At 49.2% G+C, this 26465-nt stretch overlaps 3 protein-coding genes, 1 long non-coding RNA gene and 1 pseudogene across 7 annotated transcripts; 4 read left to right on the forward strand and 1 right to left on the reverse strand.

Moving 5' to 3' along the window:
* The first annotated feature begins 678 nt into the window (after positions 1-678).
* LOC106865433 (receptor-like cytoplasmic kinase 176) lies at positions 679-3331 on the forward strand. Of its 2 annotated transcripts, XM_014902463.2 has the most exons (3): positions 679-1157; positions 1324-1831; positions 1949-3331. In XM_014902463.2, the coding sequence occupies exons 2-3, from the start codon at positions 1346-1348 to the stop codon at positions 3107-3109; spliced, it is 1647 nt and encodes a 548-aa protein (XP_014757949.1). In that variant the 5' UTR covers positions 679-1157; positions 1324-1345; the 3' UTR covers positions 3110-3331. The 2 variants fall into 2 exon arrangements, with proteins under 2 accessions (XP_014757949.1, XP_024311162.1); XM_024455394.1 differs by lacking the exon at positions 679-1157 and having other exon boundaries at positions 1181-1831.
* A 573-nt stretch (positions 3332-3904) lies between these two features.
* On the forward strand, positions 3905-7320 carry LOC100834640 (annotated as a pseudogene).
* Positions 7321-18744: 11424 nt separating this feature from the next.
* On the forward strand, positions 18745-20535 carry LOC104584451. 2 transcript variants are annotated; one of them, XM_010239134.3, is made up of 4 exons: positions 18745-18865; positions 19242-19710; positions 19804-19881; positions 20022-20535. In XM_010239134.3, the coding sequence occupies exons 2-4, from the start codon at positions 19273-19275 to the stop codon at positions 20313-20315; spliced, it is 810 nt and encodes a 269-aa protein (XP_010237436.1). In that variant the 5' UTR covers positions 18745-18865; positions 19242-19272; the 3' UTR covers positions 20316-20535. The 2 variants fall into 2 exon arrangements, with proteins under 2 accessions (XP_010237436.1, XP_014757955.2); XM_014902469.2 differs by having other exon boundaries at positions 20028-20535.
* Positions 20536-20960: 425 nt separating this feature from the next.
* LOC104584452 (cysteine-rich receptor-like protein kinase 19) lies at positions 20961-24165 on the reverse strand. Of its 2 annotated transcripts, XM_024455400.1 has the most exons (8): positions 23603-24165; positions 23336-23340; positions 23181-23288; positions 22966-23063; positions 22245-22458; positions 21932-22160; positions 21694-21841; positions 20961-21517 (listed from the first exon to the last, which is right to left on the reverse strand). In XM_024455400.1, exons 1-8 carry the CDS (start codon positions 23647-23649, stop codon positions 21299-21301), a joined length of 1068 nt encoding a protein of 355 aa, XP_024311168.1. In that variant the 5' UTR covers positions 23650-24165; the 3' UTR covers positions 20961-21298. The 2 variants fall into 2 exon arrangements, with proteins under 2 accessions (XP_024311168.1, XP_010237438.1); XM_010239136.3 differs by having other exon boundaries at positions 23286-23340; positions 23603-24162.
* A 1026-nt stretch (positions 24166-25191) lies between these two features.
* On the forward strand, positions 25192-25931 carry LOC112268971. The gene is made up of 2 exons (XR_002960578.1): positions 25192-25578; positions 25700-25931. It is a non-coding gene; the product is annotated as an uncharacterized LOC112268971 (long non-coding RNA).
* The last annotated feature ends 534 nt before the right edge of the window (positions 25932-26465 follow it).

Consider the following 26465-nt stretch of genomic DNA (forward strand, 5'->3'; position numbering starts at 1 on the left):
TGTGGTGAGTTTGCGCAATTTAATCGTCATATATATACATGGTGAGAGGATGCCTCAAAGGGGCACCTTTTACAGGAACCGTTTGTACGGTGTTTTTTTTTTAAAAAGATATTAAGAATTACATCATTAGTCACTAATCATAACTGCTATTGTTAACTGTTGTCAGTTAGGTGGTCGATGATACAATTGGTGGTGCAATTAACCTTTTCACAAAAAATCGAGGAATCATGTCGATCAGGACTATCGGGGGCTGCGAATTGGCGAGCACCAGCAACGCAAATAAGGTGGTCGATGATCACGGAGCTAGGAAAGGATTCCCGAATTATAAATTCTTATTCGAATTTCTCTCTCTCTCTCTCTCTCACGATCGCTTCCTTCCTCTTTCTATTCAAACTTGAAAAGGACGGGCGCAGGGCAAACCTATTGTTGCTGCTCAGTATTTATTTTCGAATTAGCTTGTTGTCTTGGCCCAACAAGGGTCATACGTCAGTATTACCCAATTATCTCGATGGGCCTCTGCCATTCCGTCCTTTATTTTGAATTAGCTCGTTATCTTTGGGCCAAAAAGGGTAGCCCAACGATAGCCCGGCTATATTGACATACCCAAGTACTGTAGTGGTCACCGCTCAAAAGAAAAAAAGTACTGTAGTGGTCCATTCAAGACGTGCCAAAGCCAACGCCGAGCAAACGCCACACGGCCGAAACGCCCTCGCGAACAGTCAACAATCCATGGAGGTCCTTTCAGAAAACAAAAACGGCGATGAGGCGACGACGGCGACCTGGCCTGCTGGGCGGTGCACCCGCGACGGAAGCTTCCGCGTGCCAGCCGGAGCAGCCATCGCTCTCGCCGGGCGTTGCTGTCGTCTGTCCTAGCGTCGCCTTCCCGTTCCCCGAAACGGCGGGCGACGGGGCGCGGCGTGTGAAGTGCGCCCGAGGTGTTCGTTGAAATGTCGCGCCGGGAAAATAGCGGCAAACCGTGCCAGTCCGGCCGGCCGCGGCGCGGTCCTGCGTAGAATGGAAGGACGTGGGCGGAAGATCTCGCGGTCGTCTTCTCTTATGAGATGAGCATGCAAGCGCCACGGTCAACTACCCAATAAGTCGGTCCAGCAAGTCAAGCGCCACGATCAACTACCCAGCTTCCGGGTAGTTTCACTGAGGCAGGCTACTTCACCTCCGCTGAGAGCGCATTTCTGCCGCGTACACAGCGACCCCCACCCCACTGCCACCAACCCACCCAAAGCACGCATGCGTTGCTCTGCTTTCTACTGCTCCATAGAAAGCATAAATCAACGCGGTTTCAGTGCCTTCTTATTTTGTGTGCAGGTTACTAGGTGGCTTGGCTACCATGGCGCTGTGGACTGAGCTGGGTCAGGCGGCGACGGTGGCGCAGCTCGTTGGCGCCGACATAGGTGGGCTCATCTCCATGACAATTCAGGCTGCACTGACAGCCCGCCAGAACAAGAAGGAGTGCGAGCAGCTCGCGCGACGGGTCCTCATGATCGCAGAGCTACTACCGCACCTGCAGCTGGAGGATCCGGAGGCTGTACGACCTCTGGCTGGGCTGGGCGACACTCTCCGGGCCGCACACGAGCTTGTTGTGTCATGCCAGGGCAGGAGCGTGGCTTACAAACTTGTTATGTCCGGGAGGCAGGCCGATAGGTTCAGGGATGTCCAGAGCAGGATCGACTCCTATCTCATCCTCTTTCCCGTGATCAGCTACATCGGCATAACCCACCAACTCAACCGAATCTACAACGTCCTTGTTCCAGATGACGCCCCAAGCGGTGAACCGTCTCCAATCTCCCTGTCGTCCCAACTTCCGTACCTACAGGTATGTACAAGGACAGTACAAATTGATCTAGCTCGATGTCTACGAAATTAGTGAAGTGATTGGGAAGCTCACCGCTGTATTCTGTACAAATTAATTTGTGTTGCCTTTGTTCTGCAGGAGTCTCCAGAGGTAGCTGCAGATATGATGATTCCCCATGGAGTTAAGCAGTTCACGTTGGATGAGATCACTGTGGCCACCAATAACTTTGCTATTGACGGCAGGATCGGCACAGGGGGCTCTGGAGATGTGTACAAAGGCAGGCTTCACGATGGGCGGGTGGTGGCCGTCAAGCACCTGATGGCTGATAGGTCACAGAACAAGGCAGATGTTTTCCGCATGGAGCTCGCAATCCTCTATCCGCTCCTACACGAAAACATCATCCGCCTCTTTGGCATGTGCATGGAGGGGGAGGAGCGCTTGGTCATCTACGAGCACATGGCCAACGGCGCGCTCAGCGACTATCTGCATGGCCAGCCGGCGACGGCATTCGATTCCTCACCGGTGAGGACGTCCTGGAAGACGCGTGTCGAGGTGTTGCTGGGTGCCGCTCGGGGGATCAAGCACCTGCACTGCCACGTTGTGCCGCCCGTCATCCACCGCGACATCAAGTCAAGCAACATACTTCTCGATGCGCGCTGGGTCGCACAGGTGACCGACTTTGGCATATCGGTCTCTTGGGACACACGCCAAGCTGATCGGGTGCATAGTGTCATGGGCACATATGGGTACGCTGCTCCAGAGCACTTCTTGGAGGGGCATCTGAGTCCAGCAAGCGACGTCTACAGCTTCGGCGTGGTGATGCTAGAAACGCTGACAGGGATGCTACCAATCCTGATTGATTCGAAGGAGGAACTGGCGAGCTTCGCTCTTCCAGCAATTGAGGCTGGGAATCTGAGGAAGGTGCTGGACAAGCGCCCAGCGTTGGAGCCGCGGCACTTCAAGGCACTTGAGCTGGTTGCACGCATGGTCGTGCGCTGTCTGCGGCTGAGCAGCAGGGATCGGCCACCAATTTCTGTCGTCGTGGCAAATCTCGAGGCGGCACTTGAAATCATCTGCAGCGATCCTAATTCGGTCAGTGAAAACAAATTTAAGCGCTTCTTTTTCCCAAAAAGCACAAAATCCATACATACAAGACTAAGAAGGCCCAAGAGACAGCCACACACACACACACAGCAACTTCCGGAGGCTGAACTGCAAACCAGAAACTCCAGCAGCATCCTCGGCCTTGATATCTACCGTAATTGGGAGGAGTTGAGGACGCGTGCCGTCAAGACATAAGCGCTCCTGTTTTTGTTCAGTTAGCTCTGACAGAATCCCTATGATCTGTGACTCGATCTGGTTTGTTCTGTCCCTAAAGAAAATATTATTTGTTCGGTAATGTATCCACGGCTCAGTTGCTGCCGATTAATTTGGCCATGTACTTCATATATATTTGTCATCTTTCTCGCGAGGACACATACGCGAGCAATCAGGCCTAACGTGACACTGCTCTTCAAGACTTGTACTCAGTTGCTGCACAAATGTTCCCTCAGCCCAGGCCTTCCGCAGTCGCCCCAGCTTCAGGTATGTACAGGACTTCTTTCTTCGGAGCAGGATCACCTGATTGTGTATGAGTACATGGAGAAGTAATTTATTGGGGGTGACTATCTGTGCATCAGCGGTGGTTCAAAATGTGTGAGTGTGATGAATCATTTTTTTATTACCCAAACACGTGCAGTTCAGCCAGATTGCTCAATCATATTGCTGAGGTAATATGAATCTTCTCTACTCCCACCAAGTGCACTGCAGGTAGGCGTCGTGCTCATGCTGTTATGTTCAATGCATCCTGCTGTTCTGTGCCAACTTTGAAGACAATATTACATGTGTGCCAACCTTGTAATGTAGACTGTGTTTCATCTGTTCAATGTTAAGCCCTTGATAATTATATGACACATACTCAGGCTTGCTCGAATGTTAAAGTATTGCAGTGGCCAGAAGGCCCCGAGCTAGAGGGGTGCAATACGTTGGCGTCATTGTAGGAGCAGGAAGATGGTGAGCCCACGCCGGGCCATTGAGCCAAAAGGAGGAGGCCTGACGAGCGTGATTTATTATGAACACTTGAAAATTCAGAAAAGAAAATCGGCAAGGGTTCAGACATAATATCTCTGTATCTTTACTTATAACAATTTGACTTTCTAAAGCTTTTTAAATGATACTCCTACCTTAACCATCACTTTACATTAAAACAAAGTCTACAAAAAGAATTTAGAGAAAGAAGGTTGAACACACATTCATCTTACATTACAAAGGAGTCATCACAAAGACTGGCAACATATTACTAGACTGCCATCCATGCCTGAAAATGCATATCCATCTAATGATCTCTTCCTGGCAATATAGTGCAGATAATTTTAGCTTCACTGAGAAGTCATGTCTTTTGAAAATATACACAGCAAACATACATCTTTTGAAAATATTCCTACATATGCTCTCTTCCTGGCAATATTAACTGACGGCAAGATGTCAATTAGGACATCAAGGTCAAGCACGTTGTTGATCCAGCACCCTGCGACTGCGAAGCTCATCTGAAAGTTTCCCAGGCAGGAACAAGAGTGGCACAGGAAAACGACGATGTTCCCTCTGAGTCTCTGACAGGCCACAATGACTGCCGCTGCATCCTTCGTCGGCTCCGTATCCTCCAGCCGCGACAACAGTATGCTCGGAGGACGACCTTCTCCGGTAGTACCCCGAAAGAAGAAGCCCAACTAAATTATACCCAAGTAGCTTAATGGGCCGGCATCATCTGGGCCCTTTTACGTACAAGCAGGATCCAGCATCCCCTCAAAAAAGCAAAGCAAAGCAAAGCGCCCGCCACCCATGGAGATGCGCGCACGAACAATAAACAAATCCATGGAGCCGTGGTGGGCGGCGCAGCTCCGATGGAATCTTTCCGCGTGCCGACGACGACCAGACGTCTCTCGTGCGACGCACGGAGCAAGGCGCGTCGTCATGTTCCCCGAAAGATACGGCGGCGACGCGCGCGGCGCGTGAGCTGCGCTCGAGGTGTTTGTGGAAATGCCGCGCCGGGAAACGGCGGGCGGTTCATGCCAGCTTTTTTCCCCGTCCCTGCACTGCTGGACTGAGCAGTCGTTGGAGTCAACCGCGCATCAAGGAATAAGCGGTACGATTCCCCCTCTTCACCTTTTTGGGTAGTTTCGGGGATGCCACCTCGCCTCCGCTGAAAGCCTGTTGCTTTGTCTCGTTTCTGCCGCGTTCACGGCGCCCCCCACTCCCACCCACGCGCATTGCTCTGCTCTCAGTGGTACTCCTTTTCGAGCTAGTCTGAATCTTGTGTGCAGGTTACTAGGCAGCTGGCTGCCATGGCGCTGTGGACTGGGCTGGGTCAGGCGGCGACGGTGGCGCAGCTCGTCGGCGCAGACATCGGCGGGCTCATCTCCATGATCATGCAGGCTGCGCTTACGGCTCGCCAGAACAGGAGGGAGTGCGAGCAGCTAGCGCGCCGGGTCTTCATGATCGCGGAGCTGCTACCGCACCTGCAGCTGCAGGATCCGGAGGCCGTGCGACCGCTGGCCGGGCTTGGCGACACGCTCCGGGATGCGCATGAGCTCGTCCTATCTTACCAGGGAAGGAGTGTGGCGTACCAATTCGTCATGGCCGGGAAGCAGGCCGACAGGTTCAGAGAGGTCCAGAGTAGGATCGACTCCTACCTCATCCTCTTCCCCGTGATCAGCTACATCGGCATAACCCGCCGCCTCGACCGGATCTACAACATCCTCGTTCCAGATAGCGCCACAAGCTCACACTCGACCCAGCTGCAGGTATGTTACATTTAAAATACAAATCAACCGAGCTCTCCCGGAGAAACGAGGGAAATTCGTGAGAAGCACCAGTGTTTTTCCACTCGTACATTCAGTGATGATTGATGAAATTCTGCTTACTACTCATTTGTATGTGGTATCTTGGTCACTCAGGAGTCTGCAGCACGGGTCGCTGAGGAGGTACCACGTCATGTTGGAGCGGAAGAGTTCACGTTGGCGGAGCTCGTGGAGGCCACCAATAACTTCGCATGTGACGCCAAGCTAGGTTCAGGCGGCTCTGCAATGGTGTAGAGGGGCAGACTTCACGACAGGCGGGAGGTGGCCGTCAAGCGCTATTATAATCACTGGCGTAACCACACGGAGCTTGCCATCCTCTCCTCGCTCCGACACAAGCACATCATCCGCCTCCTTGGCTGGTGCACGGTGGACAAGGAGTACAAGCGCCTGCTGTCCTTTCGAAGAAAGGAGCAGGAGAAGGAGCAGCTGCTCATCTTGGAGTACATGGAGAACGGCACGCTCTCTGACCACCTGCACCGCCATCCCTCCTCGCCGGTGATCGTGTCCTGGAAGATGCGCATCAATGTGCTCCTGGGTGTGGTGCGCGCCATGGAGCACCTGCATTGCCATGCTGTGCCGCCGGTCATCCACCGCGACATTAAGCCGTCAAACATCCTATTTGACTTGAGCTGGGTTCCGCGCTTGTCGGACTTCGGTGTGTCGGTGACCTCGGACGAGGAGCCATCCAGCATAGCCGGCACGTGTGGGTACCTCGCCCCAGAGTATCCCTACACAGGCCTTGCGACTCCAGCAGTTGACGTGTACAGCTTGGGTGTGGTGATACTTGAGGTTCTAACTGGGAAGGCAGCTATTTTTCAAGGGGAAAGAGACTCACAGATGGACTTGGTGTGCTTCGCGCTCCCCGTCATTGAGGACGGCAATTATGGTGAGTTGCTGGACAAGCGCCCTGTGCCGGAGCCAACACTTGAGCAGCTCAATGTGCTGGAGCACGTGGCACAGACGGCAGCATGCTGCGTGCAGATGCAGTGGCAGGACCGGCCAGCCATATCAGACATAGTTGCCAGCCTCGAGATAGCACTGCAGCACATCACCCTTCCTTCCACCTCTTTGGCTGGTGTGGTTTCCTTGCCTGAGCACTTGCACGGCTCTCTTCCATGCCCTCGTTTATGTCCCGAGCTAACTGAGAGCCAGTGCGATACACAAGAGGTGTTATCAGATTCAGACATCCCTGAACCAAGATAGTGCACATGACTCAAGCCCGAAAACTTCACCTTTTTACATATTTTTTTTAGGAAACACGGCACTCACACACACGGCGCACAGAAGACGTGAAGTAATTAATTTATTGAGGTGACTATTTGAGCATCAGTGTAGGTTGGAAATGTGAGTGTGTGATTAATCGTCAAAGATTGCTCAGTAATATTGCTGAGGTATATAAATCTCCTCAGTTCCCAACAAGTGCACTGTAGGTTGTGGCATCTTGCTGATAAGTTGAATACATATATCCTGCTGTTTCATTCAACTTTGAAGACCATATTACAGATGTGTGAACCCTGTAATGTAGCGTCTGTTTCATATCTTGTAAGTTGGTCCTGGCCAGTTTGTTCCAGATGTTGAAATCTTCATAATCATGTGCCACGCATGCTTCTTTTAGATGATACTACTCTGCTCTTTCAGTATGTTACTCACATACTCGTCTCACTAGTTACCTATAACAGATCACGATAGGTGATTGTATCATTTTTCAGTGGATGTTAGTTTTTGTTTAATATGAAATCGGGACACCTTATGCGAGATATGCTAACAAGAATTCCAATCCTAGAGCTTCCCTACAACTACTGAACTACAAGCCTTGCCTAACGTTGCTGGCCGGTGCTTTTTTTCAGATCAACAGTAGCCCCGCAGGACCCGGTTCCTTACAATAGGGAAAAAGTCTGACAGTAAAGTAAACCAGCAACATCCGCTGAAAATGAACAGTATCAAGCAACAAGAGCAAAACTGGTCATGAATCTACTCTTACTCAACAGATGAATCCCCAGTCACAACTGAGTAGCGGCGAACGATCTGGGCCAGCTTGCTCTTGACTAGGGCTGTGCGCAGAGGTTCAGGTCGTGCCGAAGGAGATCTCTCCAGGACAGAGCAGGGGCTGCATGTGGCCGCAAGCTTTGACGTTGTCCCAGGCGTTCCTGGAGCACCTGGTGGAGGAGGCAATCCTGCAGACAAATATTGTGAGATTTGCTTGGAACAGCCGCTTTCAGATCCATGCCAGTTCCAGCGGCGAGACCAAAAACTGAGACACCCTGCTGCAGAAAGAGGTTCTGCTGCTCAACATGGGATCCTTGAACAGTAAAGTCCACTTCCTGAGAGACTGCAGGATCAACCACCAGATCTGTTTGATAGAAAGCCAAACCTGGTTATTGAAAATCATATGACTCCGAAAGTTCCAGATTCCCCGCAGAACTACGGGGCAAATGGAATTGAGGGCTGATGACTTCTTAGCTAACCAAAGGCTGACAATTGACTCAAAATTATCACCCAAAGCTTTGTTAAAAAAGGAAGAAACTACACCCTATATTTGTTTGGCTATTAAACACTCAAAAAACATGTGTTGCCAGTCTCAGGTTCAGAGCACAAAACACAATCTAGAGGTTTTGCAATGTGCCTTTTATGCTGATTATCTCTGGTCATAATCTTGTTTTTATTTATCAACCATAAGAAAATGCATATTATCTCTTGTCATAAATACGTTCGTGCGTATCGAGTTATGAACGGACAGGATTAATCGTTTTCCGTTATACCACTGAATGGATCTCTATCGATGACTAGGACAGTGCAAGGTGTCTAGCTTGTTGGCACAAGGCACTAGCTCTTGTGGATCACTAAGTACAGCTGGCTTTCATTCGGTAATTCGGGTCAACTCTTCGCTAGGCCCCGGCTGGCAGCTCGCACAGCAAGACCACGCTTTGCCCTGTTTGAATCGACGCCGAGGGCTTAGAACATTCCCGAACTAACATCTCTGTGCTACCAGACCAGATAGAGTAATTTGGGCATCCAAAAGAGCATCCCCAAATCGTAATTTTTGGGCATCCCTTTACATGGTATTCTAAAAAATAAAAATTAGGGATGGACGTTCGGTCTAGACAAAAATTCGGTATTTGCATTATTCCAAATTTAGTGTTCCGAAAATAAACTTTGCCGAAGGCCAGACCTTCGCAAAGAGGATTCGGTGATACAAACCTCACGACTGACAAGTAAAGATAGTACTGAGCCACTGCCCTAAACATTATGTGGTCTTCCTCGGTCATTTCCACGTGAAAGAACGTCTCTATCTCTTCACCTATGCGTTTACCGAAACCGAGCCCGAGTAGTATGATAGTCACACTGTTGGAAAAACATTCTTTGCGGTAGGCATTTTTTCGGGTTTTCGGCAAAGCCTAGATCCGTCGTAGGCCAAGAGAAAAGGCATCGACAAATAATAGAATTAATAGAAAAGGCTTTCGGCAAAGAAGGTGGCCACGTGGACTCGCCACCGCAGTCAACGGCGCCATGAATGGTAGAAACTTTGTCAAAGGGCAGACCTTCGGCATGTTAGAGGTTGTACACGTATGTAGCTTCTGTATATGTCTTGTACTCATGTACTTGTACTATTCCTTTTATATATATACATCAAGCCACGTCCCAAGGACGGTGTGCGGTTTCCCTCAATACAACCTCTCTAGCCTAATCTTCTATATGGTATCAGCCTAATCACGATCCCTTTCCATGTCTTCAGCCGCCAACATCACCAGCGCCGACGGCCTTGGCCTCCTCGGCACCGCCGGCCTGGGCATCTTCAACCGCACTGCAGCCCTCGCTCCCCACACCATGGGAACCCTTCAAGCCGGCGTCATGCTCTCCTCTCAGCCCGCTGCCTCTGCTGCTGCCAGCGCCATCGTTCTGCCCCCGATCGGATCTTCAGCCGTCGGCGCTCCTGCAGTTTCTGGTGCTCTACCAGTCGATGCTGCATCGACCCCTCCGTTCCACTTCGCGCACCTCCTCACCATCAAGCTCACGGCAGACACCTTCCTCTACTGGCGGGCTCAACTCCTTCCTCTTCTTCGTAGCCATTATCTCATGGGCTATGTTGATGGATCGCTGCCCTGTCCGCCGCAGTTCGTCGCCGTCGCCGGGTGCGCCCCTCTACCGAACCCTGCGCATCGCACCTGGGTTCAGCAAGACCAGGCCATCCTCTCCGCGATCCAGTCGTCGCTGTCCGAGGGCGTCGCCGGCATGGTCCTCTTCGCCTCTACTTCTCACGACGCGTGGTCCATCTTGGAGAGCAGCTTCTCCTCCCAATCCACGGCCCGGTCGACGCAGCTCTGCAACCAACTCGGCGAGTTGAAGAAGCGGGACCTCTCTGCTGCGGTCTTCTTCAACAAAGTGAAGACCCTCGCGGATACTCTCGCCTCCATCGGCCAACCTCTTCGCGACGAGGAATTCACATCGTACGTCCTCAACGGCCTCGACAGCGAGTATGACTCCCTCGTTGAGGTGGTCAACGGTCGTGATATTCCCATGCAAAACCACGTGATCTCTACGCTCGTCTTCTCAGCACCGAGCAACGTATTGAGTCGCGGCGTGCGGCGGACGTCTACCACGACACCTCGTCCGCCAACGCCGCCTACCGGGGCGGGTCTCGCACCTCCTACCGCTCCAATGGTGGCGCTTCCGGTCCTAGTGGGGGGAAGCCAATCCTATCCACTCCACCACAGCAGCAGCAGCTCCGGTGTCCGGCGCCCTCCTCCAACCGCGCCACCAACGGTCGTCTGGTCTGCCAATTGTGTGGCATCCCTGGCCACCTCGCCTCCCGCTGCCACAAACGCTTCAAGCGTGACTTCCTCGGCATATGCAATGATGGTCGCAACAACGAGCGTCAAGCGGCTATGGTGAGTCAAGGCCACACTCCATCCTATTCTCTGGATGGGAGCTGGTACATGGACACGGGAGCCACGGATCACCTCACCAACGAGCTCGGCAAACTGACCGCCCGTGACTCCTATCAAGGCAATGACAAGGTCCATACTGCCAATGGACAAGGTATGCACATCTCTCATATTGGTCAAGCATCTCTTCCAACCACCACATCCAGAATGCTTAAGCTTCGCAATATCCTACATGTTCCTTCTGTCACACGTAATCTCTTATCTGTTCCTAAACTTACTCGCGACAATAATGTTTTGTGGAATTTCACCCTCTTGATCTCTTTGTTAAGAATCGGGTCACGAGGGACACACTTCTTAGAGGTCGCTACCGTGGTGGTCTATATGCTCTTGATGTGCCTACCGTCTCTCAAGTCTTCGCCGGTGTTCGTGTTTCGTCGTCTCAGTGGCATTCACGTCTTGGTCATCCGGCCTCCCCTATAGTTCGCCATGTGCTTCACCAGCATGCTCTTCCCATAGCCACTAGTAATAAAAATGTTACAGTTTGTGATGCCTGTCAGCAAGGCAAGAGTCATCAGTTATCTTTTTCCCTGTCTACTCGTGTAGCGAAAGCTCCTCTTGAACTTATTTTTTCGGATGAATGGGGACCGGCTCAAACTTCTGCTAGTGGTCATAATTATTACGTCAGTTTCATTGATGCTTATAGTCGCTTTACATGGCTTTATCTTCTTAAGCGCAAGTCTGATGTTTTTGATGTTTTTGTTCAGTTCCAAACACATGTTGAACGCCTTCTTAGCCACAAAATTAAACATGTTCAATCTGATTGGGGGGGGGGGGGGGCGAGTATCGCAACCTCAATTCTTTCTTCCAGAAACTTGGCATTCTTCATCGTGTATCGTGTCCACATACCCATCAGCAGAACGGCGCTGCCGAGCGAAAACATCGACACATTGTTGAAACCGGTCTTACTCTTCTTGCTCATGCATCCGTTCCTTTTCGCTTTTGGAGTGATGCCTTTTCTACCGCTTGTTTTCTGATTAATCACCTTCCTACCCAAGTCCTTGACATGAAAACACCCTTAGAACGTCTTCTCAATGAAACACCTGACTACACCTTTTTCAAAGTTTTTGGGTGCGCGTGTTGGCCTCACCTTCGCCCATATAATTCTCGCAAACTTGAGTTTCGTTCCAAGAAATGTGTTTTTCTCGGGTATAGCTCTCTCCATAAAGGTTACAAGTGTCTACATGTTCCTTCCAATCGCGTTTACATATCTCGTCATGTGATTTTTGACGAAAATTTATTTCCTTTCTCCAACTTGCCAAATAATTCCTGCTTGTTTCCTTGTCCCAACTTGCCAAATAATACACCTTCCAATTCTGTTGCCTCTGACCAATTTGTAGATGTTGCCTATTCTCCTGCCTTGTTGCCTAACCACGGTGCAGGTACCGGACGAGGCGCACGGTTGCAGCTCCTGGACAATTCGGTCGGTCTCCTGAACGATCCGATCGATCGCGAGCCTGCGCATGCACGTGGGTTCAACAACGACCATGTTGGGTCGGGTCCAGCTGAGCCGGCCAGCCCATCTGCTGGTTCGGCCACTCCTCACGTGGCTGATGGGCCAGCAAACCCGGGCGTGGCTGATGGGCCAGCGTCGGCAGCGCCAGGGGCGCCCTCGCCTGCGCCCGCACGTGGGCCGCCTTCGCCCGATGCTGGGCCTTCCTCGCCTGCGCCCGCGCATGGGCCGTCTTCGCCCGATGCTGGACCAAGCTCGAGCTCGGCAACGTCTCCTGACGCAACGATGCCTGCTGCCTCGTCTGCTGTTGACACGGCTCCGACGCGTGCTGCACCGCCTCCACCTCGTCGACCTCACACGCGCAGTCGCAGTGGCCCATGCCGTCGCTGACCCCGCGACCGAGCCTCGCTCTTATCAGGCTGCCATGAGTATTCCACACTGGCGGACTGCTATGGAACAGGAGTTTCAGGCGCTTCTAAAAAATGAAACATGGTGCCTTGTCCCGCCACGACCTGGTCTCAATGTCATCGACTCCAAGTAGGTTTTTAAGGTCAAGCAGCATGCCAATGTTCCATTGAACGCTACAAAGCCAGACTTGTTGCGAAGGGGTTCAAGCAGCGATATGGTCTTGATTATGAGGACACCTTCAGTCCGGTTATCAAGCCTACCACCATCCGTCTTTTATTATCCTTGGCAGTCACTCGAGGATGGTCTCTCAGGCAGTTGGATGTTCAGAATGCTTTTCTTCATGGTGTGCTAGAGGAAGAGGTCTATATGAAGCAGCCTCCAAGGTTTGTTGACCCTTATCGACCTACACATCTCTGCCACTTGGTCAAGTCTCTGTATGGTCTTAAACAGGCGCCCCGTGCCTGGCATGCCAAGCTTGCTTCAGCTCTTCGCTCTCATGGCTTTACCCCATCAACAGCGGACACGTCCTTGTTTTTGCTCCAGCGACCTGCAGTCACTATGTACCTCCTGGTCTATGTTGATGACATTATTCTTGTCAGTTCATCCGCGTCTGCTGCAGATCGTCTCGTTCTGGCTCTTCAGGGAGATTTTGTGGTCAAGGATCTTGGTCGTCTGCATTTTTTTCTTGGTGTCGAGGTTACTCACAGTTCTTCTGGTTTGTCACTTACTCAGAAGAAATACTCCCTGGATTTATTACGGCGTGCTGGCATGCTTAAGTGCAAGCCATCGCACACGCTTATGGCTGCGACTGACCGCCTATCTATTGATGATGGTGATCCTCTGACTCCTGATGATGCCACTGAGTACCGCACTATTGTTGGAGGACTTCAGTATCTGACTATCACTCAGCCAGATATTTCTTTTGCTGTCAACCGTGTTTGCTAGTTTCTTCATGCTCCACGAGATTCTCATTGGACCGTAGTTAAACGCATCCTTCGTTATGTGCGTCTCGCTGCGTCTTATGGTTTGCATCTTCGGTCACACTCCTCTGACCAGCTGTCTGCTTTCAGTGATGCTGACTAGGCTGGGAGTCCTGATGACCATCGCTCCACGGGGGGATATGCTGTATTCCTTGGGTCTAATTTGATAGCCTGGAATGCTCGCAAACAGTCCACTGTCTCTCGTAGTAGCACTGAGGCCGAATACAAAGCAGTGGCTAATGCGACTGCTGAACTCATCTGGGTACAATCCTTGCTTCAGGAGTTGGGTATATCTCAAGACCAGCCTCCAGTCATTTGGTGTGATAACATTGGTGCTACATATTTGTCTTCAAATCCAGTGTTTCATGCACGCACCAAGCACATCGAAGTTGATTATCATTTTGTGAGGGAACGTGTTGCACGAAACCTACTTCAGATCAAGTTCATCTCCTCTAAAGATCAACTTGCTGATATCTTCATCAAGCCTCTATCCTTTCCATTGTTTGAAGGTTGTAGGCGCAATCTAAACCTACTTGACACGGTTAAGATTGAGGGAGGGTGTTAGAGTTTGTATACGTATGTAGCTTCTGTATATGTCTTGTACTCATGTACTTGTACTATTCCTCTTATATATATACATGAAGCCACGTCCTAAGGACGGTGTGCGGTTTCCCTCAATACAACCTCTCCAGCCTAATCTTCTATACGGCAAGAGATTTCAATTTTCGTTTTACGCACGTCCACAAAAATTGGGCCATGCGACCCCCGAGTTCGAATTCTTTGACCAAATTTCAGGCCTTCGGCAAATGCTTAACTGTACAAGGAAGAGCTAAGAGTGCTCCTCGGGATAAGGGTGGGGGCGGGGGGCAAAGGAAGCAAAAAAGCGGGGAGAGGCCCGCGGGTCGGCTAGCCTCCAGGGTCTGCCGAACAAAATTTTCTATTTTTCAAATTGTGTACCTTTACTCCTAGACGTCTTTCATGGCGTTGCTATATATGGGCAAAAAAAATGGTAGATCTCCTGCTGTTCAACGAAACGAAAGGTGGAGTATTGCAGTACAGTACTCAAATCAAAGAAATCAAATGCACGAGGGATCGACTGGGACCTACAAGCTTAACTTGCTTGGGATCGAGTAGCGTACGTACGTCCGGGCGTCTGATTCTGAACGATGGGTCGATGGAGAATAATCAACGACGTGTAGGGTGGGATAGGGGGTGGGACGTATCGACGGACAGGATTAATCGCTCCGTTATAGCACTGAATCTGAATGGATCTCTGTCGATGACTAGGGACAGGACAACCACCAGCTACAAGGCCTACGCACGTACGCACGTAAGCCCGGTGAGCTTCACGGGCAAGAAATTAAGGCCTAGATGGATAGATATGATCGATGCTTCCTCTCTATCCTCAGCTCAGCTGTAAGCCTGTAAGTGCGCGTCGAAGCCGTAGCTGGCACCGACCTGGATCGTCGAGGTCAACCCAAGTTTGCCTCTGATGCCATTATACTACGCTCACTGCCAGCCGGGGCCCCAGCAGCCGGAAGACAAAATAGCGTGCTCGACCGAACAATTGCCGTAGTAGTATTAGTTAGTATATTCTTTTGTCCTATTTTTTTTTTGGCAAAAGGACATTTTATTACAACTTCATAGACACGTCGCTAACAACAATGTGCAAACCTGCACTTTCAGAGAGGTGATAACAGCTTTTACAGGCAAGAAGATGATGGATTATGTGCTAAGTTGCTAACCCTACACAACTATAAAAGCAAGCTTGAACATTATGAAGTTTGTAAACTCCTGTGCTAATTGCCTGTGACCAACCTTGTTGTTTTCTCTTCTAATTTTGATAACTCTTGCATCCAAATTTTGAATATAGGTGAGAAGTTGGTGCAGATTTGGTTTTATAGACCAATGTCCTGGATGGTTGATCGGGTCGTTTTTTACCACGGCTTCTGCAAGGACATCGCTATCAGTTAAGAAATTCGGCCGATGAACTCTCATGGCTGCTCCAATCTATGCTGCCAGCTCCAGCGCTTGAGCCTCTGCTTCAAGTGTTGAACCTGCAAATGAGGAAGCCTCCACGAAAACATCATACTTTTGTTCACCTCCAATCCGATGCATAAAGATACCAGCGCCTGCTTTAGTATTATTAGTATAAGCTTGAGCATTGGAGGCTGTGTTCCGGAACCCTCCCGCTCCCTATCTGCATAAAAGCTGCTAACTCAAAAAAGATGTATGGCTTTCGTTCCTAAATATAAGAACAATTTGTACTAAGTACACAAAAAGAATCAAATTCGATTAAATTTATAGAAAAATAAAAAATCAAATTTGATTAAATTTATAGACAAATTTGCTGACATTAGAAGTTAGAAATTATTTTTTACTCCCTCCGTCCAACAAAGGATGTCTCAACTTTGTCCAAATTTGAATGCATCTATACACTAAGTCATGTCTAGATACATCCAAATTTTGACAAACTTGAGACATCTTTTGTTGGACGGATGGAGTATACTCATTTAGTGTTCTACATCTTAGTAGAATTTTTCTATAAACCTGGTCAAATTTGAAAATAGGATAAAATCCATCATTTTGGTTTTTATATTTATGAGGAGTGGAGGGATTATTACGTACTCCCTCCATCCATATTAAGTGACTCAAATTTGCCCCAATATGGATGTATCTATGCCTAAAAAGCGTCTAGATACATGTAACAGAAACTCATTTAGTATGCACTACTACATACAGGCCATTAGTGTCGGGTGAAATTTGCCATCGGTGGCGTGTGCACCAAACGACAATAATTACTGGCCACTGATGGGTTTTCCATCAATGGCGGGTGCATAACACGCCACTGATACACGTCCCCGTCAATGGCGGTCACATATACACCCAACACTGATAGCATTTTTATGAATTAAAAAAAAAGCAGGCCACAGGCCCGCACGCAATGAATCAAAAATTCACAATTCAATGGACGAAGCACATACTCCATAGAACAAATCACAGAACAAATTTGTATTTTCGTCAAAAAAAATTGCCACTGCAGCCCGCCTGAACCCAGTGCCCGCCACGCCTCAAGGAGATTGGCGGAGGAGGCGCTCTTTGGGGGCAGCGGCGGCGAGCGGCATCCTCTCCGGCGACGGGGATCTACAGAAGAATGAGAGAAAGAGATGGTGAGAGAAAAAAACCAAAAAAAGATTGAGAGAAAAAAAAACCTGATGCTGTCCGCGCTCAGCTTCTCCGGTTGCTGGTCTTTGTGGTCGGTGGGATCCGGCGGCGGACGGGCTCGCAAATCCGATGGAGCGCGGGCTCGGGGACGGCGCCGTGATCGAGGGATGCCGGATCTGGCGAGTTCCAGCCCGGTGGGCGCCATGGATCCGGCGAGGTATCCAAGTAGTTCAAATTTGAATTACTTTTAGGAAATAGCTAAAAATTCATTTAAATGGAATAAAGTAGCTATAAAGCTAGAAAGTTCCAAAGTTTTGGACACTAGCAATGAAATACAGTCTACTTCGTGTGAAAATTGGATACGAATCATTTTGAAACATACTAATTGTACTTGCTTCATAAAATACTTCATTTTTGCATTTAGAAAATGGAAAGTCACTTTTTAAAACCAAAAGGTTGTAACTCTCTTTGGATATATTGTTTGGCATAGCAAGATGTAACTTAAGAAAAAATAATCACATTTTTCTGTTTTTTTATGAATTAGTTATGATTTTTTCAAATTTCAGCACTCTCCTGGATGGTATTAGTGGCGGGTTTTTAACTAGAACCCGCCACTGAAAGGTGGGTCATCAGTGACGGGTTTTGCTTGAAAAACCGTCACTAATAGACTGGCCACTGATAGGGGGTCATCAGTGGCGGGGTTTTGAGGAGCCGCCACTGATGGGTCGTGTTTTTTATTTTGGGGTTTCTCAAGAAAGCCATCAGTGACGGATTTTTTAAACACGCCACTGATGGGGTCGCGTATAGCCTGTTTTGTACTGGTGATGGGACAGAGGGAGTATTACTGTAGAACAGTCTCCGGTCCCCGACGCACCTTATATTATTGAATTGTCTTCGACCTGAATTTCTCTTTCGATGGATTGTCGTAGCAGCAGTTCAATGGATACACGCACCACCAAAACTTGTCCAATCGTTATATGGCATCCAGGCATGGCCCCCCATCCAAGCATCCCGTCAATTTCAGAGACAACAACTAGCTCGATCACTCGCCAGAACAAGCGGAGGGCGGCGATCACTGATCCCGAGGCCTTCTTTGGGAGTAATGTAATTTTTACACTAGTGTGTTGATATTTAAGACGATTGGATGTTCATTGAGTACTCCCAAAACACTAATACAAGGTTATTAATTAATAAAAATGAGGCATCTTTTGTGTAAAAGAAATATGGATAATTCCCTCCAATCGCTTCCTACAAAAAAAACCATTTTACGGTTTTTAGTATTTTCTAATTTGGGGTGCGTAATACCTAAAAAACATTAAAAAAAATGCTAGCACGAAACAAGGCCTGAAGATGGAGCCTTCCATCGTGAGCCTAGGGAACCTATGAGAGAGAACCTGATCTTTTGAAAACCTGTTGGAGAACGGCACGATTTTTTTCAAAAAAATCTTATCTCTCCTGTATCTCTAAAAATTAGTTTTGGGGAACATGTTTGAAACAACCACTCTAGATATGCTCTCAGGTCAATGCCATTTTTAGAGATACAAGACCGGGCCGAAGGGGAGAAGCTGTGTTTGCGAGGCTCAAGGCGTACGTGTATTATTTGCTAGATAGATGTCGGCATCCATTCTGCAGTACTCCGGTTGCAGCCTGGGAGAGATGCGGTTCACCGGTGGACAACGCCAGCGCTGCTGACCAATCACGCGCATACACACACGCAGTCGGACGTTCCTTCCGTTGGGCCCACGCAAGGCCCAGGGATTTATTCGGAAATCCAGCTTAATTACTTGGAAATCTCTTACACGTCAAGTCGCAGGAACGAACGTAGTTAATTAGAGCCTCTCTGAGGTATATATACACTCCCAATTCACGGCGCGACTGTCGCTTTCCCGCAGGCTAAGCCCGCCGGCGTGGATTTTTATCTCAGGGCCCGGCGGCCCGGCCCGCGGATGTTGGACACCACGTCGGCGTCCAAGTCCTTGTGCTCGTGACGTTCTTGCAGTCGTGTGGTTGTTGTGCCCACAGCCACAGGGGTGTCGGGCTTTATTAAAACCCGCTTGGCCAAGCGGCCAAAGCCCGTACCCGGCAGCACACACGTTCTATATATACGTAGCCCCCGCCATTCCTCCGCTTCATAGTTCATACATAGCAAAAAGGAAAAAAGGAAAGGGAAGTCGGACGCAAAGCAAAGTCTCTCTTCTCTACAATACCGCTGAGTAAGTCTCGCCCGGCCCCCTCCCTGCCTCGTCGATTTTGATCCATTTTGGGTGCTTACTACTCCCATCTTACTTGGAAGTAACTATTGTTTTAGTGAGTACTCACTGTTATTTTTTCCGTTTCATAATTCTTGTCTTAAATTTGCTCAAAAATGAATGTATCTATTTCTAAAAATTGTCTATATACATGTAATTACCCCAAACTGCCAATCCACATGCATCCCCAATTCCCCAAAGACACAGACCAGTTCACTAGCATCATGATCTTGCCCCAACACACATAGATGACAGACCCTAGCTAGTTCTACGAACTCCCTCACCCAAGGGGCATATATATGGTCTCTAATCCATTTCTTCTACTCTTTGGGGATTGCAGACTCGGATCGGATCGGATCGAAGCGCGAGCCATGGATCTGGCGGTGGGCGGGGGCGTGCTGAAGCTCATCTTCACCCTGGTCGTCGCCATCAGGGCCAGCGCGAGCACGGCGAAGCAGAACAAGGAGGACTGCCTCCAGATCGCCAGGCGCGCAGGCAAGCTCCACGCCACGCTCGCCGCCGGGGCGCACACGCTGGCGGAGGCCACACGGCAGCACCCGGCGGTGGCCTCCGTGCTCGACGACCTCCGCGAGGCACTCCGCGAGGCCCTCGAGGGCGTCAAGGCCTGCCAGAGGGACTGCGGCGCCCTGATCCGCCTCCTCAAAGCCGCCAAGGTTTCGGCCCAGCTGCGTGTGCTGAACAAGGACATCAAGGACCGGATCATGGACGTGCTCCTCGTCACCAGCATCTACACCAACGGCCTCGTGTATACAATGCACCTCTACCACATGGAGCATCTGCGGATTCAGGTATATATATTATACTATCCTGCCTTCTGGTTCTAGCAAGAGGTGATCATATATGCCCCACCCAATTTGATGACTTTAATTACTTCCTACTAGCGCCATATAATGATGCACGCCCACCACATGGAGCATCAGAGACTACCTCGCCCGCTGCCCCAAATGCAGATCCAGGAGGTATATAATACTCCACTACTACTTCGAGTTTGATCGTATGTCTTAATTTAGTAATTAATTGCTACTGCTTACCTTCGTTAATTATCGTATTGTCGTCGACCTGAATTTCTCTTCTGGTGGATTCTGACATTTTGTTGTAGCATCAGGGCTATGGAAACACGCACAACGACCAAAGCTTGTCCAATCAGTCGTATGCCATCCAGCCGGCCTCACCGTCAATTCCTGAAAGAGCAACTAGCTCGATCCCTTGCCAGATCGAGTGGACGGCGGCGGTTCCCGAGGATGTGGACTTTCGTCGTGAGGCCAGGGATTCAAACATTGAGACTCGTGTTGTCGTGCTCCTCATTCTCGTCCTGCTGCTCCTGGGCACCCGCTGTGGCTTAGAAAGACTCCTCCTTTTCTACCTGTGGCGTTTGTTGTTTCGTCTTGGCTGATGAGCAACCCTGGAAACAAGACTCTCTGGCAGGACAGTTTTCCAACTCTACATCGGTGTACTGTTGTGTTTTGTTTTGTCAATTTTGGAGTTCGTACATACTATGAGTTAGTGTTCTTGTTGTCAGCCTTGAATGTAAAGAGTGCAAATAGTATGTATTTGTATGGTATTGCTATTGTTCAAAGTATATGTGGAGATCACTTGAGCCTTTTGTTGATTTATTCATTTCATTTTTGTTTGAATCATGTTGCCTTGACTATTTGAGCACAAAATGTCAGACCATAGTACAGGAAGGGCCCTCAGGGCGGGTATGAATTGGCTATCCGTTGCACACCATCACGGATAGACGGGTCTTTTCAAGAGGAGTGTCAGGCTGCCTTGGATAGGTAACACTTTGAGATGGTTCTTCCAAAAACAACCATTATATGACAATGCTAGCACAGGGCATGTATGAAGTAATATGATGTCAAAACGTTTCGACAATACATATGTCATGTATGGAAGATTGGTAGTGTGTCAAAATGCCTCTGCAGAGAAGGAAAGCATTTGATATGACCAATACATTCGCAAGACAATATGCATCTACCAGTTACATCTAGGAATGATAAAACATAGATAGATCAGAGATTCAGTTCACAGATAGAAAGACAGCCATCAAAATATATTGATCATGAGAAGAGATAGCAAATGACCAGGACAGATTGCCTTACTTTTCAAACAATAGTTTCATATGGAAAACAAAACTATGGCATTATCTATCTATTTGTGTGGAAAAGAAAACAATGGCTCTATCTATTAGTTGGGCAAAAACAGGTAAAAAAAACTACCGTTTCCACAGGCCGGCTTATATACAGTCTGGCCTTTGATTTACAACTCGATGAATCAACAAAAACCGGGCAAAACAGAGACACACTGCTATACTCTACCCTACTATAGCTTTACAGATCGATCATCTATCCTTGATCATATGGTGTAAGCCGGGCATCACGGGGAACGCCTGCCAGTGATCGGGCTGTTGTCTCTGAGCATTCGGAGCACGTCGGACATGTCAGGACGCAGCGCCGGGTCCTCTTCAACGCAGAGCAATGCCACGTGGATGCACCTCTTCATCTCCTCAACCTGCGATTCTGTTACGCCAGTGGCACGAGCGAGCCTTGGGTCAACACACTCCTCCAGCTTTCCCGTTTTCCACAACCCCCAAACCTGCACAAAAAGGACACATGTAAGTATGTATGTAGCTGCTAGGACAGGAACTAGTTAGTGTCTACAGCAACAAAACGATTTTTAAAAGAACAAAAGGGATTTCTCACTGATCCGGTAAGGAAATCAAAGAGTTATTACAAGCAAGAAACGAACTAACAAGATGGCGTAGTTCTTACCAACACATTTACAGGGTCCTTGCAGTTTTTTGCTTCCTGATGTCTGCTCCATCCAGTGAGGAGCTCGAGGAGGATGACAACAAAGCTGTAGACGCCACTCTTGATTGAGAACCTACGAGACAGCATGTATTCGGGAGCTGTGAAACCCCTGAAAAGGACCGATCGCAGAAAATCATTTCACAGGCAAAATGAAAACCAAAGTACTAATATAGGTGATGCCATCTTGATTACTACATACCATGTCCCTATTACGGTATCAACAGTCCCTTCCTTGGCAGAATCAGGTAACATATTGGAGATGCTAAAATCACAAATCTTGGGAGTGTAGTCATGAAACAAGAGTATGCTGCTCGGCTTTAAATGAAGATGCACGATGCCTAATCCGCATTGCTCATGAAGATAATCTACACCAATGGCAATCCCTTGGATAATAGCATTGAAGATCTTTGGCCACTGTATCTTACTGCCTGCAAAATTGAACTAATTAATTACACAGAGCAGAGAGAGGGAGAGAAGGGATTAGAAAGATTTTAGTTGGAAGGGGAACATACCATGCAAGTGATCAGACAAGCTTCGGTTGTGCATGTATTCATAGACCTGGTAAAATAATCCACCAGAAGAGCAACACCCCACAAGTTCCACAATATTTTTATGCAGAAGCTTTCCTGCGATATACTCCTCATTTTCACATTCTTTTCGGCAAGCCTTGTACTGCATCTCACTATATGCTTTGATGGCAACTTCAAACCCATCACGTAATTTACCCTGAATCAAAAAGGTTATTTGGACTATAATTAAAACTATATAAATGTATTGTGTGGTAGTATAATTGTATACATATGCTTGCTCTGGCGCTATTTAAGGGTTCAAAAGTTATAAAAAAGGGAAAATTTTACAGGAACACCATACTTATAATTAAAGATAACCAAACAGAGTGACTGGAAAAATACGACTTTACTTGACATACACAAAACAGATACAAGCAGTTCATGATTAACTGATACCATGGTAGCCGTACGTACCAAAACCACAGTAAGCATATACATACACAAAATGATATAATAGGCTGTTCTGAAAAGAGATCGGTATAAAACACTCTAAACAAGTTGGTTTAAAAAATCAAAAGTAGGGCATACAACTTAGGCTTATGAACAGTCCAAACCACAGTAACCATGAGTACAGCCCCGGACATTGACTGGACCTTAATGATATACAGCTGGAAAACTTAAAACAAGATTACTTGGCAAATCATGAAAGCAGATTGGAGGATACCTTGTATACAGTACAAGAGTCACTTTCTCCAATCAAGTTCTCTTCTGAAAAGTTATTCGTAGCGGCCTCCAATTCAGACAAATTGAACTTTCTGAGACCTGTGTACGACGTAAAAGCAAATAATCAACACCATACGTCTACAGAAGCGAGATGCCCAGATCAATAGGACAATTCAAGAAAACAGACATGGCATATGTGCAGAGGCTATTTCTTACAATAACAGCGCATCCCGCCCATAACAGACAGAGTAATGCCAAGATGATGCAGAGGATGGGTGTTGTTTCTCTTCTGAAAATATATAACAATATACACGATCTTACCTGATGATGTGGCAGCAGGCTCCCTTTCCATGAAAGAGTTTGTCGAAGAGCCCTCCTGAGATTAGCAGGTACAGGTTAAGAAAACAGAAAAAATCCAAGAGAAAGTGTGCATAGCTATATACTCCTATATCTGTATGACTGTGCCGGAGATTACTGAAATGATGAATGATCAATAACGAGATGAAATTCATCAATCCCGAATTAAACTGCAACTAATTTCCCTCTCAAATTCAGATTCCGGTGGTCTCCTGACTGCAATTTGGACTTCATAATATACTGACAGTTGAATGTAACTGTGGTAATTACTTGCTTGTTACCTGAATTTGAGGAAGCGGGTGAAGCAGTAGTCCTTCATCCCCATCATGTTTCGACTGCTACGCACGAAGCAGGATGCTGTTGGTGTGCAGGCTCGTGGAAAGGATCACGTCCAGTACCCTGTCCCCGATACTCTTGTCCAACTTACGAAGCTCATCAGACACCTTGCCGGCGTTGAAGCGGCGGGCGACGGCGCCGTCCTCCTCGCACTCCATGACGGCCTGGAGCGCCCTGTAGAGCGCATCGTGGAGCCTGTAGAGCGCGGATGCCACCGCCTTGTAGAGCGCATCGTGCGGCCGGGAAAACCTCGCTGCCGACAGGAAGGGGGCCCGGCCGGCCGCCGCGGGACGGGAAGCCTCATCTCCGGTGCCCGCGCTTTAGCTCAGAGGGGCCGCCCGGCCGAGAGCTTAAGCTGGGGGGTGGGACGGCGCGCGCAGCAAGAGCAAGTTGCATAGAGTGGTGGCTCGCCGGCGAGCGTGTCGCGACGGCGGCGGCGCTTGGGAGGGAGGCGGGTCCTCTGTATAGTGGGCCGCATCTTGGGCTGGGTTGGGTGGTATATGTGGGAGGATTCCTTTTGTGTGGAATTTCCAAACATACTCTTTTTATTCTGAAAACTCAGTACTCCCGCGAGGCCACGACTGATCTCGAGACTCACAAAGCAGAAAGCCGCTGAACCCAAAAAGGGATCAACCTTTTTTACGGAGCCGGATCGAGTGACCTGCCATGGTGAAGGCATCGTGTGTCCTGCTGCCTTCCATCCACCGTTCACTGAGATCGGACGGCCGGAAACGATTTTAGACACAACGACTTGAACAGGAGGTTTAGACAGAAGAACAGTAGTACAGCAGCAGGTTTATACAAGCCATCTGAAATTCTGAACAATCGTAAATTTTGCAAAGACAAAATATACAATCAAAATCTGAACACTTTTAGAAATCTAAACAATAGGGCATACAACAGGTTTTAAAACCTTGAAAGTCAAATCTGAAGAACTGAATTTTTACAAGGACAAAATATACGGTCTGAGCAATTGATATTTATAAGTTGCCTCAAATTCTTCCTTGTCTCAAATTCAGATTGTGATTCCATTCTTCTTTTTACTTCCACTGCTGACGGCAGTGGGTGGCCGAGGCCGTCGGGGCGTGGAGAGCCGGGGAGAGAGGCCGTGGGACCGGGGCTGAGGAGAAGCGGGCGGACGAGGCCGTCGACCAATTTCTCCCACCGTCGGAGCCAGGAGAGGCGGGCAGACGAGACCGTCGGGGCGGGGAGAGGTGGGGCGGGCGGAGGAAGTCGGGGCACGGAGAGGCGGGGTGAGGGAGGCCGTCGGACCGGGGGTGGAGGAGAAGCCGCAATTTCGGCCGAAGAAGCCCACGAAGTTCTTCTCGTCGCTCCTGCTGCTTCCTCTGTTGCACTCGTGGGATTTTTACATGTTATGAGCTGCTAGCCGTTCGATCTCAGTGAATGATGGATGGAAGGCCGCAGGACACGCGATGACTTCACCACGGCAGGGCCCTGGATCCGGCTCCCTTTTTTAGGGACTGAGATCCAGTGGCAGGGCACGGTGTGCCATGCTCGGTATCCACCGTTCAATTCCATCCGATGAACAGCAGCGACTGAAGCCCCATGACGAGGGAAAAAACCCTTCGAGGGTCTTCTCGCACAGAAATGACAGAACTGAAGCCACGCCGCAGGAGCTTTCCGGCCGCCGCCGCCGCCGGAGAGGAAGGGAGCAAACTCCGCCGTCCCCCGTTCGATCCTCCTCCCCCGTTCCTACTGCTTCCTCCGCTGCGTACCGCTCCGCCTTCCTCCTCCTCCGCGCACAGCTCCGACGGCCTCCCCCATGCGACCTCGCCTCGTCGGATCCATCCACTTCCCTGCGACCACTCCACCCACTGTCTGGTAGCCGCCGCCAGCCTTACCCCTCCTCCTATAGCAGTGGCATCGAGCTCCAGGCGTCGGAAGACTCCAGCAGCAGTAGGTATCATATTCCTTTGTTTTTTTCTGGATTTTGTGATGTCATGCGCAATTGAGTGGTGTGTATGATGTCCTGTTTGAGCAAACTCTTGTTGATTGGGGTGATGTGCTGTCCAATTTCACAGGATTTGATTGCAATTGCAGGAGAGGGACGGGAGCAAGTGTTCAGCTACTGCTTGTGTAATCTGTTTCTAGATTGTTCAGATTTTGCTTGTGTAACAGATTTCAGTGCTTCAGAAATGAAACCTGCGACTAATTTGTTTGTGAAACTGTTCTCCTCAGTTTTACTGGCAACTCTGAACTGAAACTCCATGTAGAATCTCAGTTTTCTCTAGTACATGGTCAGAATTTCAATTATTCAGTGCCCCCGTGTTATCTAAATGTCTCTGCTCTGTCTTCAAGCCTGTAGTTCGGCAAGCCTGAAGCTTCTCCTTTCCTTCTGAATTTTGGGAGCAGCCGGGGGTGGTTGCATGGGGAAAGAAGGAAGCCGGCGGCGCGGGTTGGTCGCAGGGGGCGCGGAGGGAGCCGGCATCGCGGGATGGATGAGCACGTCGCAGTGGGTGCAAAGGGGCTGGAGTGCTCTATCCTGCGGCGGCGGTCGGCGCATGCGGCGACGGCCGGCGAAGCCGCAGTCCTCTGTCGAGAAACAACCGCTCGTGCCCCATGCGTGCGCTCGTCATGAGCCTTCAGTCACTGCTGTCCGTCGGATTGAATTGAACGGTGGATACCGGGGCGCATGGCACACCGTGCGGGATCTCAGTCCTTTTTTCCGTGCTCCCGATTTCCGGCGCGAGTCGCCTCGCGAAGGAGTGCCTCCGTCCGAGGGGTCGGGTGATTCCGGTCGAGCTTTTTTACGTGCTCGTGCATTTTCATCTAGCTTTTTCAACCTTT

The sequence above is a fragment of the Brachypodium distachyon genome, chromosome 4, assembly GCF_000005505.3.
Source record: "Brachypodium distachyon strain Bd21 chromosome 4, Brachypodium_distachyon_v3.0, whole genome shotgun sequence".
NCBI lineage: Eukaryota > Viridiplantae > Streptophyta > Magnoliopsida > Poales > Poaceae > Brachypodium > Brachypodium distachyon.

Bases quoted from the DNA above. Each gene is read 5' to 3' on its own strand.
- LOC106865433 (XM_014902463.2), top strand. From the start codon at position 1,346: ATGGCGCTGTGGACTGAGCTGGGTCAGGCGGCGACGGTGGCGCAGCTC. The intron at 1,832-1,948 runs GTATGTACAAGG...TTTGTTCTGCAG, and splicing joins CCCAACTTCCGTACCTACAG to GAGTCTCCAGAGGTAGCTGC.
- LOC104584451 (XM_010239134.3), top strand. From the start codon at position 19,273: ATGGATCTGGCGGTGGGCGGGGGCGTGCTGAAGCTCATCTTCACCCTG. The intron at 19,711-19,803 runs GTATATATATTA...ACTTCCTACTAG, and splicing joins TGGAGCATCTGCGGATTCAG to CGCCATATAATGATGCACGC. The intron at 19,882-20,021 runs GTATATAATACT...ATTTTGTTGTAG, and splicing joins CCCAAATGCAGATCCAGGAG to CATCAGGGCTATGGAAACAC.
- LOC104584452 (XM_024455400.1), bottom strand. From the start codon at position 23,649: ATGATGGGGATGAAGGACTACTGCTTCACCCGCTTCCTCAAATTCAG. The intron at 23,064-23,180 runs GTAAGAAATAGC...CGTCGTACACAG, and splicing joins GGGCGGGATGCGCTGTTATT to GTCTCAGAAAGTTCAATTTG. The intron at 22,459-22,965 runs GTATCCTCCAAT...TTTTTGATTCAG, and splicing joins ACTCTTGTACTGTATACAAG to GGTAAATTACGTGATGGGTT.